General features: G+C 43.6%; 1 protein-coding gene across 1 annotated transcript; it reads right to left on the reverse strand.

Moving 5' to 3' along the window:
• Positions 1-1,412: 1,412 nt before the first annotated feature.
• On the reverse strand, positions 1,413-19,345 carry LOC140693994 (trafficking protein particle complex subunit 9-like). Its single transcript, XM_072957501.1, has 3 exons — positions 19,309-19,345; positions 18,879-19,005; positions 1,413-1,935 (listed from the first exon to the last, which is right to left on the reverse strand). The coding sequence occupies exons 1-3, from the start codon at positions 19,314-19,316 to the stop codon at positions 1,687-1,689; spliced, it is 384 nt and encodes a 127-aa protein (XP_072813602.1). The 5' UTR covers positions 19,317-19,345; the 3' UTR covers positions 1,413-1,686.
• Between the last annotated feature and the right edge of the window lie 1,268 nt (positions 19,346-20,613).

The raw sequence follows: 20,613 nt of genomic DNA on the forward strand, positions 1-20,613 counted from the left end.
ACATTGAGGTGTGCTTTGTTGTTTTATTTTTCAAAACAAACAAGTTTCATTCATGTGATTTAGTAAGATCAGAAACAAATTCTACTCAATAAATGGTAGCCAAAACGTGTCATCATAGCTGCTCATCAGGTTTGGCCCCACGTTACACACTTTTACATGGACATGTGCCATGTGCTGTCATGGGAAACGGTAAGTGGGGACAGGGCCTCTTCTCTCACAGGGCACACAGTCTGGTGGGGGAGGCGGTGTTCAATCATTGCCCTTTTTTTTAATGTACTTACAAATTATGGGAAATGCTACTTAAAAAGAACAAAATGAGTCAATGAAAGTGAAAAATACAAGGACAGTATTTAGGCTGAGGGAAGACAGGGAACCTCTTTGAAGAGCTGACACTCCAGTGAGACCCAAAGGACAAATCCGGTGCTGCAGGTGAAGGGCAGGGACACACTGATAAAGGGCTGATATCCAGAATATACCAAAATTTTTTAAACTCAACAAGAATGATGAATAACCTGATTAAAAAATGAGCAAATTGCCTGAACACACATCTCATCAAAGAAGAAATCTAGATGCCAAAGAAGCCTAAGGAAAGATGCTCCACAGCATCTGTCATCAAGGGGATGCAGAGTGAAACAGCGAGATACCACTGCACACCTGTCAGAACTGCCAAAATGCAGAACACTGACAGCACCGAATGCTGGTGAGGATGTGGAGCATCAGGAATTCTAATGCATTGTTGGTGGGAATGTAAAATGGCCCAGATACTTAGGAAGGCGGTCTGGCATTTTGTTGCAAAACTAGACGTACTTCTAACATATGATCCGGCAACTGTGCTCCTTGGTGTTTACTCGACGAAATGGAAACTTATGTCCACACACAAATCTGCATACAGATGTTAATAGCAGCTTTATTCATACTCAACAGGATTCAGAAGCAACTAAGCTCTTCTTCAGTAGGTGAATGGATAAATAAACTGTGGTCCCGCCAGAAAATGGACTGTTATTTGGTGCTTAAATGAAATGAGTTATCAAGGCATGGAAAGACATGGAGGAACCTTAAATGCATATTACTAAGTGAAAGAAGCCAATCTGGGAAGGTTCTGCAACTGTCTGATTCCACCTGTATGGTGTTCTGGGAAAGGGAAAACCACAGAGACTAAAAGATCAGTGGCATTCAGAGGCTAGGGGGAAGGAGCAATGAATGAGGTGCAGCACGGAGCATTTTAAGGTCACTAAGACAGACGACTCTGTATGATGCTGTGATGGTGGATACATGTCATTGCACATCTGTCCAAACCCACAGAGTGCACACCACCAAGTGTAAATCCTAGTATCAATTATGGGCTCTGGATGATGATGACGTGTCAGTGTAGGTTCTCCCATTGTCACAAATGTACACTCTGGTGCAGGTGTCAATATTGAGGAGGCTGTGGGGACAAACTGCAGTTCATACACCTAATTCAGCCACAGCCACCGCTGTTAATAAAGCTCTGTGGGTGTGTGGACTGTCCGGCTGTTCTGGCATCTGAACAGCAGAGCTGAGCAGCAGCACCAGAGATCAGGAGGTTTGCAGACCCTGAAATATTTACCCGCAAGCTCTTGACAGAAAAAGTCTGCTGAGCCTTGTTCTAAATGAGTAAAAATTCACCCTGATGAGACAGGACAGCAGGGCCCAATCCAGGCATGGTTAATTGTACTGAAGCAATGTTTTAGTTCCAACACCTTTGCTGAAGTCCTGCAGGTCCAGCGACAGAATGTAGCCAGGAAGCGTCTGCAGGAGGAGGCGGTAGCAGGCCTTCCAGCCAGGCTCCGGGATGCCGGGGGCCGCGCGCTGCATGGGGGCCTCCCGCTTGAAGACGGCGGACTTGCAGTGGAAGCCGATCAACTCATAGAGCTCGGAGAGGAGGCAGCACTGCTGAATTCTCTCCTCGGAATGCTGAAGCACAGGGAGAAAAGCAACAAGCATCTGAATGAAACGCGTAAGTGAAAAAAGCCCGTAAATATATTTTCCCTTAAAACAGAGACCCGATGACACAGGAAGGAAGAGGAAGGCTGACTCAGTGCACTGACGGGACCGGATGCAGAAACGCAGGGAAGCAGCGCTGTGCAGACGCTCCAGACCCCCTCCGGGCCCCACCTCTCCACGTTCCGCCTGTCCTTTAACTAGAAAAGCCCGTATTCCCTGAAATAGAGGAATCTGCTACATAAACATGGGACACAGAGAAGGGAAAGAGGAAAAGGAAGGGAAAGTAAAGGAACAACAGTTCATCTAGAGCCTAGTGTCTGGGCGGGATTTTCACCAAACACGCAACTTCTCAAAGCACAGAGCACACAGAGAGAGGCTGACAGAGTGACTGCGACTTTTGCTCCTTAAGCACCAGATACCTGCCAGCACACGCTGCGCCCGTTACTGAATCATTACGATCATCTCAGAAACTATTACTACCCCAGCTTACAGGCAAGGAAATCTGAAACTCGGGGAAGAATTATTATCATCCTGGACAAATTCCCACAGCTCAGAAGTGTCAAAGCCTCCGGCAGACCCTGGACTAAAATGCTTCTCATCACCACGGGCCCTGAGCCTCAGGCTGAGGCCACATCAGGTCAGCACGGGCCCAGAGCACGAGTCTGTGGGACAGGGAATGCTCCCACTCGAAGTGCCAGGTCAAGGTCCTCAGGAACTTATGAAATGAAACCAAATCCCCAAACTCATTTCCAACCCACTGCCCTGTCAGGGAGGACTGCTCGGCACATCTGCCCTGTCACCTGTGCACAAGCTGAGCAAGGGGCACAGACAGTGATGTGACGTCCCAGTGGAAGTGGCTCGGAGACCACTTCATCACAGGACAGATTCTCCCGGCTTCCAACGTTAACTTTCCATTCCATTTCCAACTGGAAAGTAAGTTTAGACTTGTTTTCCTCTCTTAGAAACAAAGAGACTGGTAACATCAGCGGGAAACTCAAGACGGAGGAAGAGTCTCCTGACCATTTGGTAGGATAGGCTGGGGAGGGAACAGAGACAGGGATCAGAAAGTCCTGTGTTCCAGTCCAAAGTCTGCACGTCACTCACTTTGACGGTTTCCATTTTAATACATATGATAAAATCTGATTATGACTGTTGGGAAAACTAAATGAAATAACATATGCCACTAGCATAGGTGTAAAATCCTCCATGAGTGTTCCAGAAATGGTCGTGACCGTGGTTAGTTACTGTCTGCCAAGTCTTGTGTTCTAAGCTCACATCACCCAACCAGAGATGTGCCAGAGAATGCCTCACCAGCCAGCAGCCTTCTCCAACTTGGAAACTCACAGTGTCTGATGAACAGGCAGTGGCGGATGCTTTGGGGCACTCTGGAGGTAGCAATCCAGTGATGACTTTAAAAAGCAGGGGAGAATTTAGGGGACCATACAGTTCAAATACAGAGTACTCATTACATGTCTACAAATATTCATGTCTAGCCATGATGACTCAGAGAGGAAATACATATTCAAACGTATATCATTTTCCCACATAAGTGCATTAAAACAATTTGGAAAGAGTGTAACTTTCTTCTCTAGATCACACAGCGGGGATTACAAGGTTTGTACTGACAGCCCTACTTGTAAATCATCTGCAAACGTAACTGGGTCCACTATCAGTCATCATCATTCAAAGGGAAGGATAGAAAAAAACAAAGCCAAGCTAATACGCTCCAGTCTTTTGTTTGGTTACGATGTCACAGAGGAGATGGACAGCTCAATAAGGAACCACTCTGCCGTGATTACGGAGCCCGGGGAGCGGGATGGGCGGCAAGATGTATGAGGAAGCTGCAAGTGTGCCCGTGCTTATAGGCAGGTACCCAATGTCACCTTGACAACGTGTGAAATGTTTATGCCCATGTCCTCATAACCTGACATGTATTAAAGAGAAATGGAAACATATAAACGGCCAAAAAACTTGGTGGATACACCGTCCAAAGAGCAAAGTCACAGTTTGACAACTGGCCATCCCGGTACCTTGGGAATCATTCTTGGAGAACCTTAAAAACCACTCCTCTGTCCTCAAGAAGTGCTGCCTTTTTGTCCTATCTTTGGCTCAGGGATACCGCACGTTCAAGGGAACTTCAATGTCTGCACAGATTTGACTGTCTTTCTCCAGGTTCACTTGTCCATTCTGAAGAGGCCTGAGTTAAGTCAAAATTCCATAAGATTAATTACCTCCAGTGACAACTCAACGAACCTGCAATTACAAGCCAACTGAACAGGACTGTCCTCAGCTAAAAATCTCACCCACCCTTCACTGCTTTCTTAAACTCCTCTCCTGGCTAATTGCAACAGACTAACACCACCCTCCACCAAGTTCCCCAACTAAGTCAAAGAGAAAGTAAGGTCCATAAAAGAGGAGACAACTGCATAATTACCTCTGAATTCCTAGCATATAATAATGTCAATAAATAGAACTATGATTATGGCTTCTTTCCTTTAAAACCTTTCTGATTATTTAAATGAGATCATGGAAGGGAGGTGTTTGGGTCCAGTATCTTGACCCAGAAGACTCTGGGGGCCTTTTACAGAATGGCTGTCCACTGATTCATTCAAAACTCACCTTCTCTTTCCGGGAGGAGCTGTGATTATCTGCCAGGAGTTTGTTTTCTCTCTCATGCCAGAAAAGCTTTAAACTAAATCCTTACTTTGGATATGTTATTTTTCCCAGCTTCCAAAAAATTTACTTTCCTTACTTCCTTGCCTTGAGGAATGCTTTTATTCTTTTCTTTCTAATTCACCCTTTTATAAAGCAGGATTCTCAGGATGTGCTTGGCCTTACATAAGAACAGCCATCCAACTCCCAGTGTGAGAGGCCTCAGGCTCACCTCCTGCCCTCCTGCCAGGGCAACTGAAACACAGTTCAGGAGCCAACAGGCACCCCAGGGCTTCTAAGGCTCACGTATCTCCCAGAATCCCTGCTTTCTGGTTTGTCTTAGCTTCTGAGAATTTCCCCTCACTTTCTTGACAAATAGCTGTGCAGCTTGAAAGATGAGGATGGAAGGTTTTTTTCTTAATCAGCATTTTAAGGAACTTATGTAATGAAGGTTTTCACGAGTTTATAGAACCTCCATTGCTGAGACAGAAAACACACTAGATATTTTCTAAATTTAGCTATCATGTGCATTTTTTCTTTACTTTGGTTTTCTTAACTGCTTATAGACATTTTTTAATTAAAAAAAATAAGGCCCCAAATAGGATAGAAAATTGAAGGGGCAAACAAAATTAAAGGGCAAAGACAGAAAATGAAAAGTACTCTACAAAGTTAATAGAGTAAATACACTATGGATCAGATCAGCAATTCTCAGTAAGAGCTAATTGAAACCTGACCATTAGGTAAAACGTCTCTCCTGTCAGGAGATGGCCAACAGAAAATAGAATTAAATCAACAAACAAAAATTCGAACTCTGGTGAGGTATAGAAGTCTACCAGCTAAATGTGTCTTCTTCTGGAAAAGAGGGAGACTCACCAGCTCTTTTCTGTGGAGCCTGAGCCCACGGGAGGTCAGTGAAGTGAGCTCTGTAAGTACCCAATTAGCAAAGTGAGAGATGAATAAAGAGATGTGAGCTTTGATGACAGAGATGATACTACTATTCACGTGTCCTGTAAAGTATGTCTTCACGTTCAGTGATCAATACCTCGGCATCCTCAGGGATTGAGATTATAGGAAAATGCACAGCCCGGGCCCAGACCTCTTCTGTGATTGTGACACTGCACTTAGATATCTCAAGGGCTCCTCCAATTCCACCTGCAAAGAGCTGACTTCACGGTGCTCCTCCCATAGCCGTCCTTCCCAGGGCACCTGGTCGGGGGACAAGGTCTCCCTGCCTCTCCCAGCTCAGGCCCATCACTCACAGATGTGACAGGACCTCTCCTTCAGGGACCAATTTCCTCAGTCAATGAGTTCCACCACCCACACCTGTCCTACCAGGTACTCACTGGCACTCCCTCAGCACCGACTCTGTGCTGGGGACCACGCTGCACACTGTGCACACATTATCTCACTGGATCTACACAGCAGTCCTGGGAAGTTGGTACGTCACTGTTTCAATTGATTAGATAAATTGTTTCACTTCCTTGAGTGTGTCATCCAAAGTGACACGGCTACTCAGCCACAAACCTGGGACTGAAAATCACTTGAAAATTGAACACTGCTACATCTCGCAGCCACCCTACTCTGACTCATCACATCACCTCCTGCCGAGCCTTCTAAATGTTTCTAAGCATTCTATAAGACAAAAGGGATGTACGAGAGCACCACACTCCCCTACTAAAAATCTGTCAATGACGGTCCACTGCTCTTAGGAGAAAGCCCCACTGGGCCTGAGCACAGCTCAACGGCCTGGCATCCTCGTTCCTGCGCGGCAGCGCCGCCTCACCCTCCACGCAGCTCTACACGTGCAGTGTCCAGGACAGGGATGCTGACTTCGTATAACCCGGGGCTCGTCTCACTCAAACAATGATCACCCTTTTCAGTGGTCACCTACTTCAATGCTGACTCTCAGAAAAATATTTTCTCTGGATGAATCAAAATCTTTTTCCTTACAACTTCCCATCATTGATAACGAGCTCCCCCCAAAAGAAAGAAGACTTAATCCTCAGTCTCCTTATCTGTAAAGTGCGAATAACAAGGAAATATGAGAGGTTTTAATAGAAATATTATTCATGTGAGGCTGAGGGACAATTCCCAACATACAGTAAGCACTCAATATATGCTTACTTAATATTAATAAGAATAGATTCCATTCCAGCAACCTTAAAACAATGCTTAATGGCTTTGTCGAAAAGACTACCGACAAACTGTTGGACGAACCGTTTTGAGCAGATCAGCACAAGCGTACTGGGAGAGGTAAGCGGGGACTCCAGTTACAGCTGCAGCCACCCAGCACTACGGGGCAGGAGCAGTTGCTCAAACTCTTACTTGTTGCTTGAGCATTTAGTTGTAGTTATTGAATAAAGACAGGTATTATTTAGTCAAAACTCCTGAAACATAAATCTTCAAAGATTGATGCAAATTATGTTTCAAGTACAACACTCTCACTGGAAATTATTTAAAAAATGATAGTTTAAGCTCCTCCGCACATCAAAAGGGCATTTTCTTAATATAACTGACTATATATACTGAAAGGATTGTTTAAAAGGAATTAAGATGAAGCCTTACTGAATAAGCTCTCAGTATCATCTACAAAAACCCCACCGAAAGGTCTCATTTCTCACTTCCACATAGGTGTTCAGGTGGCTTAACCTGGGTCTTGGTTTCTTATGACACGGGGGTGGGAAGAATTGTGGATAGATTAATGTAGCAAATATAAACCTAGGGTATTTGCTGTGTAGGAATCCTAGAAATAAATAAATTGATATATATTCCCACTCTTAGGAATCTCAGCCTTTCCATTTACAACAGCATTAAAAATAAAATGAGAGATACATTTAACAAAATTTTACAAGATTTGTACACTGAATATTTTGAAGTATCACCAAAAAAATTTAAAAGATATACATAAATGGAAGGCATCCCACGTTCATGGAATGATAGACAATATTGTTAAAAATGTTAAGACTCCCCTAAGTGATCTACAAATTTAATGAAATCCCTATCAAAATTCCAGCTGACTTCGTTGCAAAAATTGAAAAACTGATCCCAAATTTCATATTGAAATGCAAGGGACCCAGGTCAGACTAAACAATCTTGGAAAAGAAGACAAAGTTGGAGGACTCACTCAAAGTTGGAGGACTCACTGCAAATCTATAGCACTCAAGTCATTATGGTTCTGTCATAAGTTTGGATTCAGAAATCTATGAGACATAACAAAAAATCCAGTGGGGAAACTTACATTTACAGTCAGTTTTCCAGAAATGTGCCAACAACACTCTATTGAAAGTATAGTCTATTCAACAAATGGCGCAGAGACACCTGGGTATCTGAAGGCAAAAGAATGAATCTGGAATTTGGACCCCCGTATTTTATATAACAAATTAATATTAATTCAAAATGGATCACAGACAAAAACGTAAAAACTAAATGTATAAACTTTCTAAAAGAAGACAGTATAAATCTTTGTGGTCGTAGGATAGGCTATGGCTTCCTAGATACAATACCAATAGCACAAGTGATAAAACAAAACAGATAAAATGGACTTCATCAAATGAAAATCATTTGTTACAAAGGACATCATTAAGAAAGTGAAATGAAAGGGGAAGGGGGTAGCTCAAGTGATAGACTGCATGCTTAGGAAGAAAAATAAAATGAATAAATCTTATTAACTCCCCCTAAAAAATTGTTTTAATGTTTAAAAAAAGTAAAGTGAAATGACAATCTGCAGAATAGGAGAAAAATCTTGCAAAGCATATATCTAATAAGAGACTAGTATCCAGGATATAAAACAAATGCTTACAAATGAACAATACAAAGAAAATCGACCCAATTTTTAAATTTGCCAAGGATTTAAATAGATACACAATTGGCCAATAAGCATCTGAAAAGATGCTCAGTATCACTAGCGAAATCAAAATCAAAATGAGATCTCATTTTAAACTCACTAGGATGGTTATAATCAAAACATGGACAATAACAAGTGTCAGTCAGGAGGCAGAGAAATGGGAACCCTCAATATGCAGCCGTTGGAAAGGGGCAATGGTGCAGCTTCTTTGGAAGAGCCCGATGTTTCCTCAAAAGGTTAGAGTTATGTGGCTGAGCAAGTCTACTCCTACATGTAGAGTCATCCTTCAGTGTCCTCGGGGGGTTGGTTTCAGGAACACCCCACCCTGGATACCATAATCCAAGGATGTTCGAGTCTCTTTACAATCAGCCATCTGGATCCATGAAGTGGAAACTACAGATATGGTGGGCCAACTGTACAGCCAACAGAATGGAAATGTATTCTCACAAAAACTTGCACATCAATATTCATAGCAATATCATTTAGAGTAACCAAGAGTTACTAACAATATCCATCCATCAATGAATGGATAAACAAAATTATCAAGAATAGTCCCACAAACTTTTGGTAATTTCATCTTTGACATAGGAGGTGAGAACATACAATGGAGTAAAGACAGCCTCTTCAGCAAATGGTGCAGGGAAAACTGCACAGCTGCATATAAATCAATGAAGTTAGACTACTCCCTCACAATATACAAAAAAATGAATTCAAAATGGCTTAAAGAATTAAACATGTAGACAAGACACTATAAACCTCTTAGAAGAAGACATAGGCCAAACATCTGACATATAATTCAACAATGTTTTCCTAGAGCAGTCTACTCAAGCAATAAAAATACAAGCAAAAATATACAAGTGGGTTCTAATTAAACTTACAAGCTTTTGCACAGAAAAGGAAACAAAAAGTAAAACAAAAAGACAACCTATGGAATGGGAGAAAATAGTTGCAATAAATGACAGTGACAAGGGATTAATTCCCAGAATATGTAAACAGCATTTACACTTGATAAAAAAGAAAAACAAACAATTCAATCCAAAAATGGGCAGAATACCTAAAGAAACATTTCTCCAATGAAGACATGCAAATGGCCAATAGGCACATGAAAAAATGCTCAATATCATTATCAGAGAAATGCAAATCAAAACTGCAATCAAGTATCACCTCTCACCTGTCAGAATAGCCATGATTCAGAAGTTCACAGACAGTAAATTCTGGAGAGGCTGCGGAGAATTGGGAACCCTCCTACACTGTGGTGGGAATGCAGTTTGGTGGAGCCATTGTGGAAAAATGTATAGAGGTTTCTCAATAGACAACCTTGACCTCCCATATGACCCAGCAATCCCACTCCTGGACATATATCCATAAGGAACCGTAATTCAAAAAGACACTTTCACCCCAATGTTCACAGCAGCACTGTTTACAATAGCAAGACATGGAAACAACCTAAATGTCCACTGACTGACGACTGGATAAAGAGGTTGTAGTATATTTGTCCAATAGACTACTATTCAGCCATAAAATAATAATAAATTAATGCCATTTGCAGCAACATGAATGGACCTGGAGAATGTCATTCTAAGTGAAATAAGCCACAAAGAGAAAGAAAAATACCATATGAGATCGCTTACATGTGGAATCTAAAAAAACAAAAACAAAAACAAAAACAAAAAACAAAGAAACAAAAAGATAAACTAATCTACAGAACAGAAACAGACACAGAGACATAGAAACCAAACTATGGTTACCAGAGGGGAGAGGGTGTGGAAGGAATAAATTGGGAGTTAAAGATTTGCAGATACTGAGTATGTAAAGAATAAACAGCAAGTTTATACTGTATAGAACAGGAGAATATACTTAATATCTTATACTAACTTATGTTTAAAAAGAATATGAAAATGAATACAGGTATGTTCCTATTTAACTGAAGTGATGTGATGTACACAAGAAATTGACACAACATTATAAACTGGCTAGATTTCAATGAAAATATTTTTAAATAGACCAAAAACGAAAAAAAAGGAAAAGGATATTATCAAACAAAAAGAATAAAGTACTGATGCAGGCTACAACATGGATGAACCTTGAAACTTTATGCTAAAATCAGCCCGTCACAAAAGGGCAAATAGTCCCCTTTAAGGTGAAATGTATCTAAGAGTTTATTGTACTACTCCTGTAAATTTTCCGGAGATTTGAAGTCTATCAATATCAAAATAAAATGTATTATTCATTAAAAACATAAAACGCTTCGTCACAGGAGGGCTTTAATTATTATATGCAGAAATGTATGTAAAGCACTTGGAACAACAATTTTCACGTCCACACACAGTCACTGCTGTCACTGCCACTCGGAGTTTGGTGCCAGCGCTGATGAGAGCTGCCTCCACTCGCTCCCCTGCAGACAGTAGTGAGGGCCTGAGCTCTGACAGGCAGGGTGAGCGTGAACCTGAGTCATACACAGCCACGTTCCAGATTCTGCGTTACCCAACTTTCTTATACAAACTGCAGCATGTAATGTAAATACGCTAGAGGGATGTATCTTACAACACCGGGAATACACACAATGTTTTACAGCAACTATAAATGGGGCATCTATTGTACACCTGAAACATATATTATATTTTAAATCAGCTATGTCTTTATGAAAAATTAAAAAATAATTTAAAAATGTTATCACTTTAATATTGAAATCGGTTTTTAAGTAACTACTAAACAGCTTAGAATGTATAAAAGAATTTAAGTGTGCTGTTTGTTTACATATTTATTTACTTTCAGCCTCCTGCTAAAAGAGAAATTGAACAATTTTTAAAACACAGCTTAACAACCATAACAACAAAAAGGCAAAACTGAGAGTGAAGGGAAAATGGAGATTCAATACTTAAATGAAACCAGGGGAAGATAAAGTCATAAAAATGGATTCCATGAAATCAGGGCAAGTGTTAAAGGCCGACTAGAAATTCAGCTGTAAGATTCTTGGCAGCTAAAGCAAAAAGAAAAAGATGATGGGGCAGGTGGTAGAGCGTGTGCTTAACGTGCACGGGGTTCTGGGTTCAAGCCCCAGGGCCTCCACTAACAGATAAATACACCTAATTACCTACCCCCCAAAAGAGCCCCAAAGAAAAGAAAAAGAGAAATTTCTTTCCAAAAAACACCTGATTTTAAATTTGAATTAAATACTTACAAAAAAAGAAAAATAGAAAAGATGAGTGACACTGTGAATGAAAAGCCCAGCTGGGCTAACAATCTAAGTCACAAATCTAAGTGTGTTAAGTGTCGGTTTACTGATCTAAGTTTTGCTGGGCTAACTCGTAAATCTGAAGTTCAGTGTCAGTTTACGGGGCTAACAAGCTAACTCGTAAATCCAAGGTCAACAATTGTCAGTAATGTGATCTGTTCCAAATTGATAAGCTTCAGTGTACTGATTCCTTGCTTTTGTTGTTTGAGTTATTGGCTAATACCTCCATACTTGTAATTAACCACATAAAACCTCATGTGCAAGTCTTGGAGGTGCTCAGAGCTTCGGAACAGAAGCCCCTCTGAGCCCGCCGGCGTAATAGATCTCAGTGCTCCAACCCTCTGAGTGGTGCTTGTTTCTTGGCTGGCCTGTTGTTTCCGTAACAACGCAAGCGATAATGCCCATGAGATAAATCTGCGGTGGCTGCTGGCAGGTCCCCATGTCTCACGTGGGAAATTCTGAAACATCCTTCTCACCACTCATCCTCAGCCCACACCACACCTCCCGCTGTTAAATGCAGGAGCACATAGAGGGCCCGGCCTTTGCTGTCTCTGTGTCATCAGAGTGAGACAGGATGGAAGGTGGCAGAGCACAGCCATTCAAGGAAGGCCACAGCAATTAACATCAAAATGGTGAAGGATTCAAACCCCAATAGGCCTTGAGGCTCAGGATGAAGAGATTTAACTTCTAGCAGATCTTGAGCTTCATTATACACCCATTGTAATAGTAACATGGTGAATAACACTGCCCCAGGCAACATGGCAGTCCCAAAGCTAGCCACAAAATGTCAAAATGTGGGAAATGGCCATCTCCCTGGGAATCCCAGCCCCTTGCCCTAAGGCTGGTCCTTCTACTTATTAGCATATGAAACCACCAAGCCCAAGAAACAAGCAACACAGTGCCACCTCGCGGTGACCACTCTCTCTCCCTCTTCGGAGAAGGCCCACACTCTGTCGGTGGAGTGTGTACCTACTTTTAATCTGAGCATCAAACCCCCACACCTCGTGACATTTCTCTTGCCTATCAATGTATCTCTCTGAATAAATCTACCTTTACTCAACACTGACTAGCTCTTGAATTCTTTACTGCAGGAAGCCAAGGAACAAAATCTGGTGGGGCACATCCCAGGGGCTCAACCAAAGCCTGGGTCACAGCCCTTCTCATGCCCCTCATATTTTCTCTTGTATCAACAGGACTGGGTTGTGAAGGGAGCTCTGAGGCCCCAGCTAAGGAACAGAAGCAGCCCCCAGGGCTCCAATTAGCGGGCAGCCTCTCCCCCATCAGGGGCCCTGGGGTCTGCCCGGTTCTCTGTGTTTTTTTGTTCTGCTGACTCCCCAGCCAAAGAGCGTTCTCCTTAGGCCTGGCTCCACAAAACCCTTCTCTCCACAATACAAGCACATCATGTCACAATCCTCTTGTTCAACCATAAAATGTTCAGCCCACTTTGTCCTTCCCCAGTTAAGTACCTAAAAGTCCTCCCTCCCATCCCACCAATTCTTTCTTAGTGAGAACTCAGCACTCCCCGCACACTATCTTGAACCCTGGTGCCTTGCTGGCTGGGACCGAGATGTTTCAGTCTCAAACAGCCTGAGTCCTTTCTCTTTCCCCTTTCTAACTTAAAAAGGCCTTCCTGAGTCTCCCACCCCTCTGATTCTGAACGTCACAAAATGCTGAGGTTACAGTCACTATGTGAATACCTCCAAGGTTTTGGCTAGGTTTCCTTCGCAAGATCTTCATTTAGGAGCTGCATCAAGAAGTTTAAAGAGGCTATTTTTACATCTGAGTGGAGGAGCCTGCAAGAAATTTAAATGGCTTTGAAGAGAGAGTTAACCAGGGACAGAGAGGTCGCAGGTCTTAGTCAAAAGTGTCATGAGGCAAAATGTTCTTCAAAGGCTCAGAGTGGCTTCTGAACATGGAGTCCTCAGGGAGGAGGTGACAGGCAGTGAGTGGGGTGAGTGACACAGGGTACTCTCCCCCAGCTGGGAAAGAATTGGATATATTCTACTTTTCCAATTTCTTACTACCTTTTTCTGTTATTGTCACATACAATTTCCTACGAATTAAGAATATCGATGTCAGTCATTTGGGCCAATTGGGAGAAGCTACACGATGCCATTCACAGGGCTGGGACATGACAGCCACACCAGTCTAGGTTGAAAGACCAGTGGGAATATTTCCATGGTAATCACGGGCATGCAGCAAACTCCCAGCTTCAATGACCTCCTCTCAAAGTTGGCGCCAATAAAACTACCAAGCAAAGTGCGTGATGATTATGGCCAACATCTGTTTATTAGTTAAGTGCCCGTGACAGCTGTCGCTTAATGGGGAATGAGTACGACCAACGAGGCCCAGTCTACCTGGCCACACGCGCCTTGCCTTCCTGCATTGGTGCAGCAGCAGAGCTTGTTTAGCTGAGATGAACGCCCCCAGAGCAGCCCGACGGGAAATCTCCCAGCTCGGCACAGCGAGATGTGTTCCTTTCCTTCTCAGAGCTGATCACAGTTTGCTGTCGTCTGTTTTTATGTTTATCCCTTTTGTAACTGCCTCTCCTCCGGAGATTTTGCTCAAGCAGCACGGGGCCAGTTGTGTCTTGCGGCCTGCCGGATATTTTGGGCAGGGAAACAGCCGAGCCCACATCTGGCTCTGGTGCTGAACGGAGAAGGCACAAGTCCCAGGGGCCCATGCTGAACCGAGGCCCCTGCACCCAAAATTATGGTCTGATTTTGGGCAAATTACATAGTCTTTTTTACCCTGAGATTCCTCATCTGTCCATGAAAATAACAGCCCATGGCACACAGAGTTACAAATATTTAAGGAAATCACCGAATTCACAACCTAACCAAAGGGCTACCAGTGCATCCTCAATAGACAAATAATGCCTTTACGGCTCTGACACACGCGAAGCGTGGTGGCCGCACAAAGTGTACACTGCTAAGTGCCAGTGTGTTAAGTGCTTCATGTGTGCTATAATACTCTTTAGAACTTAACAACAGTCCCAGGAAGAATCGAATATTATCATGCACATTTCACAGATTCACCAACAGGTTAAGAGTGGTTACATTCTAGTCCAAGGCGCTATGGTGAGGTAATGGCGATTTCAACGTGAATATGGCCCCAGGCCTGGGCTCCATCTCTGTCCCATCCACCTGACCACTTGCCTATGAAATCCACCTGTCCAATACCCAAGTTTGAAGCCGGCCAGCTCTTAAATGTAATGTGTGCCACCGTTTGTCTATGTTCCTTAATTACCATAAACAGTTCTTAGAAAACACTTCAGAAAGGAAAGTTGGACTCACGTCCCTTCCCACAAAGAAGAGGAATTCTGCCTTGCCTTCTCCTGTAACGTGCAGAAACCCTTCCCATTCACCACCGAATCCTTTTGTATGCTTCCTCCGTGTTCATGTTTGCACACTGCTTATTAAAGTAGAAGTTACCTGCAGTAATTCCATCTCGGTTCCTTTCCAAGGTTCCAGATTATCCATAATCAGGGTAATATCATAATTTTCTGTGAACAAAAATACTACAATGTGAATGAAATTACTGCAACCATGTCACTAAACAAAGAATGCTGAAACCAAGTCATCAGCGGCTGCCGCCACCCCCCCAGTGAAGACAGGCCTGCGGCCACTCACAACGGTGCCCTCTGAGCAGACTCAGAATAAGAAAGGACAGATTACTGGCCCTAGATAACTAGGTGCTTGTCTAAAGAATATATTCAGTGAGCCCAAATGTTTGCGTCCTCCCATATATTGAAAAGCACTAAATTCTTGAACTTGAGATACCTGGCTTTCTTTAGATAACAAGCAATCTTTTATTGTTCCAACTACCTGGTCTTTGTTGTAAAGCTCCTATATAATCCTAGCTTCTCCCCTACTCTTCGTAGAAGTCCCTCAGAGTGATCTGAGAGGCAGTCATCCTGGGTCTAGCCCTCCCGACAAATAAAACATAACACTTAACTTTAGGCTGCACGTTTATTTCAATCAAGTCCCAGAATAGACACAACTCATCAATTCTGTAATGGAACACACTGGATCAGGAACCAAAAGCGAGTAGTAGTCCCGAAGAACTACGGCTCCCTCTTTCTTCCTGTCATTATACAATCCCACCAGAACTCATTACTTTGCTGTCTGCTCCTCTGGCAACCAAACTCATAAAAGAGTGAACTCAGAAGAGCACCATGCTGGGGAGAACCCCCCGCAGCAGCACTGCAGGCCGCCTGCCCTCCCGCACGCTCTGCTGAGCCCTAGTGTCCTCCGTGGAGACCAGGCCAACAGAGCTGTTCCCTACAGCTGCAAAGTCCCACATATTAAATAAAAGCATTTTATTTTATATGACATGTTACGTATATAACCATCTCTGAAAACAGCTTTGCCAGAAGCCCAAATCTTCAACATTAATCTGCAAAGGCAAACCCGGTCCCCAAGGGAAAAGAAGCCTTAAGACGATGCTAAGGCCTCCAAAGTCCTCTCCACAACCATCAACCAAACTGCCTGCAGGTCTGCAGCTGCAGGAGGCTACATGTCTGCTTTTAAAGCAACCCCTTCCTGCCCTCGGGAATTACAATGTCCCTCTATGCCCTTCTCAGGGTAAGAGCAGCCGTTGCAGAACCTTGCAGGGCAGCACTGACAGGACTGGACAAAGAGGATCAGAGCTAAACTAAGCCTTCTGATGACACGAGCTTGTCACTCTGTCACTTTACAGATGAAGATATATATATAGAGAGGTGGGGTGATATTGCTCAAAGTCACACAGCTAATAAGTGGCAAAGTATATAACTCTGCTCCTTCCTCCTGTGTGACGCCCAACTGGGACACTCACAGGGTTCTCTCGTGCCTGCCTGAACAGTCTTTTCCTATCACTCATGACACACCAGAGTGTCTGAACTTAGCCTGCATTTGCAGCATATTTTCCCTCCAGTTTCTCAGGAATAAGGCCGTTCGGGCCTGTATGAATTCCGGCTTCCTGAAATCTCCGTGCTCAGGCTGGCCTTGCCTGTGCATCCAGCCCGCTGCTCAGAGGCTCTTCCTCCACTGCAGGAGGACGTTTCTAATCTTCACAGGGACACCCCCTCAGGGGAGCTCTCCTCTCTCCCTCAGCACGGCAGGTGTCCCAGACCTCATCCCGAGCAGCCCCATTAGGACGGTGTCTGCCCAGCTCTGCTAGTCAGATCAGCAGCCTCAGAGCCAGGGATTATGCCCAGGTCACACTGCAAACCTACTGCCCGCCTCACAGTCCCCAGCCAGCAGGTCACCTGGAAGTCACAGCAAGTGCCCCACCCAATCCAGAAGTCTCTTCTTTTGCCAGCACCACTGATGACTGGTTTCCAACCTTTGGTCAGTTTCGCACAAAACAGCACCTTCTAGAGTGAAGCGGGTGGTTTTTCTTCTGCACCTCATCCTTACTGGAAATTTAAGGGAAACCAAAAGGCCTTTTCTCAACCCTTTTCTGATGACACCCTCCCACCCACAATACTCATATGTTCAAGAGTTTTGGATCCACATGATTTTCTTTCCCTTACGCTAAGTGGCTCAAAAAACTGTGGGGTTCTTTCTCCTTTGAGTGTATTAGCACTCAGTTTCTTGGCTTTAATCTGTTTTTGTCTCTCTCTTCAGTGTCCCTAGCAGTTGCCACCTCTTACTCCCTTCAGCAGCCTCCCTCCCAACATCTATTCTAGGAAATCAGCTGTGACGAGGGTCCCGGGGGCAGTCACAGAAGATGCAACTAAGGCACAGAGAGGCTACATAATTTGCCCAAGAAATCACCTTGAACCACCAACAGAGTGTGTCATGTCCCTCTGTTTAACTCTTATGCTAAGCAAGTTAACTTTTTGTAGATTATGTTTATAAACAGATGAGTTATGAAAATACATACAAGGACACACATCAACTCTAAGATATTCATTAACTCCACTATTTTGTTTCTATTTATTTTATTTCTATTAAAAAAATTAAGAGCCCCTGCAGTCAATATAGCAAAATTTTACTGGGTTTTAAATCCAGAATATAGAGGGGTTGTGTCATTACTCATTCTTATATGTATGTTCACAAGACAAAATGATTTGAAAGTCTCTCTCCCCTCCCCCTACTCACTACTGGCTCCCACCAGAGATCCCAGACCACACATCTAACAGCCTTTCACTTTACCCACAGCTGAAATCATCAGATTTCCCCCAGAACTCCCTCTGCAGCTTTCCCTCCTCAGAACACAGCAGGACCATTATTTAACTCATTAATCCGCCCAGAAACCTGGGCCTTACTCCATCCTACCTTCACAGAAATCATTGATCCTTTCCTCTTTACCATCTAAACATGCCTTCAATCTGTTCGCTTTTTCCCACTGACCATCCCACCTCTCATGTTGAAGCCAACAACACTGCCCGCCCGGACTCATGAGTCTCCCAAGTGGCCCCACAGCCACTCTCCCCTACTTGAGACAAATGGGATTGTGTCACTCCCACGCTTTTTGGACTCTTTTCATACCCACTCTTCTTAGAATAAACTTCAATTTCTTCACCTGGTGAAGGTCTTTGCCATGAAACTGTCAGCTCAGGAAGGGCAGGACACGCCCTCGTCCCTGGGCCCTGCCCTCTGTCAGAGCATCAGCTTGGGAGGATTGAGTTCTTAGCAAACTACTTCACTTATCCATACAAATCCATGGTAGATTAGAAAGATTTTATATGTTGATCTCGACTATTAATTTGGGGATTTTGCACTGGCAACCTGCAAGTATATATTCTAATGATTGTGTCTTCTTAAAACCACACCCAGATTAAAGGAGTATTTGTGGAATGTCTTCGGAGTAAAAGGGACTGTACTTTTACAGATTTTATGTTTTATAATATGAACAACCCGGACAGGGTCAAAAATAGAACCGCCTCACAAGTGACAGAAGGCAGGTGAGACGCATATAGCAACAGGTCACAAAGATGGTAAGAGCAAAGTTGTTTTTCCAACCCCCGAAAAAATTCCTCCAAGAACTGAAAACTCAGAATTTTGAAAGTAAAATACTATCATATAAAGAAAGAAAATAAATAATCCTCTTCATCAGGGTTTCTAGATCTGACTGCAGAGTTATTAGCAGGCCATACTGAATCCTAGCACAGAAAAATCAGATGGACTAGTGGTGAGTAAGTTCCAGGAAAACGGCAGTAATTCCTCCACTTGAAAGAGGACACACACTCACTTGTTGAAGGTGATTGTAAACCACATTCTGCAGAAATTCAGAAGATTCAGGCACCGCTTCTAGATGGTGATGACAAGGAAGGACGGCTTGGATGCATGCTTCTAACTGAGTCACCGGCATTCTTACACTGCAGGGGGAAATGGAGGCCCTCAGCCAAGAGCACAGATGTTCCTGTCATGTATCCCAGGCCGTGCCTCGGGGACTCAGTGTCCTGTAGCAGTCCGGCCCCAGGCGAGGACCCGCAGCGTGGCCCACGCAAGCAGGAGGGGCACTGTGCTTGAGAAATCCCATCCCCGATGGGGGCAAGAGGGGCTGGTGGGGTTGTGTGAACCTATAAATGCTCATAGAAATACACCTGCATACATTCAAGTGATAAAATTCAAAGTAGCAGGCTATTTGAAAAAATTTCAATTGTCAGTGTTAATTTTACCATTCCATTCCGCTTGTCCCCTGCACTCTGAGACGGGCTTAGGCTCTCTTACACCTGCAGCTCTGCTGCAATTGTTGTGAATTTATTTTACTTTGCTGCAAGTGTCTTCGCTCCCAGTGTCACTGTGACTGTCGTCTCTTAACACAGTCAGATATCCTCCTGGATCTATCCCTGAGTTCCTTGCTCCTGCTTCTCAGATCCTGAGATAAAGAACAGGTGAAGGCACATGACTGGAAAAGTCAATGTGGACTTGACCAAAGTCCTCAGTGACCACCTAGGTGAGTGCTGCCCACACCTTACCTTCGATTCTCAAGGTTCTGCCCAGGGTGACATCCAGCCAGGAGAGAGTCCTGGGCCCTATTAAAAGCTGTGTGGCTTGGGTGCAGGGAAAGCTGCAGGAGCTGGTTCCGTAGCCGGTCCCATCCACACCTCTGCTCCTCTCTCTCCCGAGGCCCCGCTGCCAAGCCCCCAGGCTCCCTGAGCTTCTGTCCTTCTCTTCTACTCTACTTCAAGCCCTTTTCCTCTTCCTTTATTCCCTGATTATCCCCAGCTGGAGTGATATTTCTTTTTTTTTAACATTTTTTATTGATTCATAATCATTTTACAGTGTTGTGTCAAATTCCAGTGTTCAGCACAATTTTTCAGTCATTCATGGACATATACACACTCATTGTCACATTTTTTTCTCTGAGATTTATCATAACATTTTGTGTATATTTCCCTGTGGAGTGATTTTTCTATCATAGAATCTGAAAAAATTTCCTGCAGCTGAAAAAGAGGTGCCAGAGGTCAACGCCCATATGGTGGTTCCTGAAGAGAGCCCCTGGTTAGGGGGACCCTCACCAACACTCACGGGGCATCAGGCATGTTGCAGGGTCGACCACCCCCAACAAGAGTTTGCTGTGACCCCAAGGCACGCACAGCATCCCTGCTCACAAAATTGTAGTTGTAGTCCTTTATTATGAAGCAAAAATAAAAAAATTGCTCATGTTTCTTAGTAAAATTATTTATGAGGGAGAAAAAAATTGTAATAGAAAGAACAAATTTCACTCCATGTTAGATGTGTTCGTTTGGCTTTAATCCTGTACCTTGTTTTCTAGGCTCAGACTTGCTATCTCTGCACCTTTTGTAAAAGAAAGTTGCCTTTAGCCTGAAATATCCAGGAGGGCCTATTCTCCGGGCTCTGATCTTTAAGGATATTAGCTCTTCTACACTTATGTATAGATGGAAAGTTGTAAAATAGGGAATAACCATTCTTTTTTTTTGGAGGTTTTACGGGGGCACCATAATTTGACCCACATGGAC

This window comes from Vicugna pacos, unplaced genomic scaffold, assembly GCF_048564905.1.
Source record: "Vicugna pacos unplaced genomic scaffold, VicPac4 scaffold_20, whole genome shotgun sequence".
In the NCBI taxonomy this organism is placed as follows: domain Eukaryota; kingdom Metazoa; phylum Chordata; class Mammalia; order Artiodactyla; family Camelidae; genus Vicugna; species Vicugna pacos.

Bases quoted from the DNA above. Each gene is read 5' to 3' on its own strand.
- LOC140693994 (XM_072957501.1), bottom strand. The intron at 1,936-18,878 runs GTGAGTGTGTGT...CCTGTGCTTCAG, and splicing joins TTTACAATCACCTTCAACAA to CATTCCGAGGAGAGAATTCA.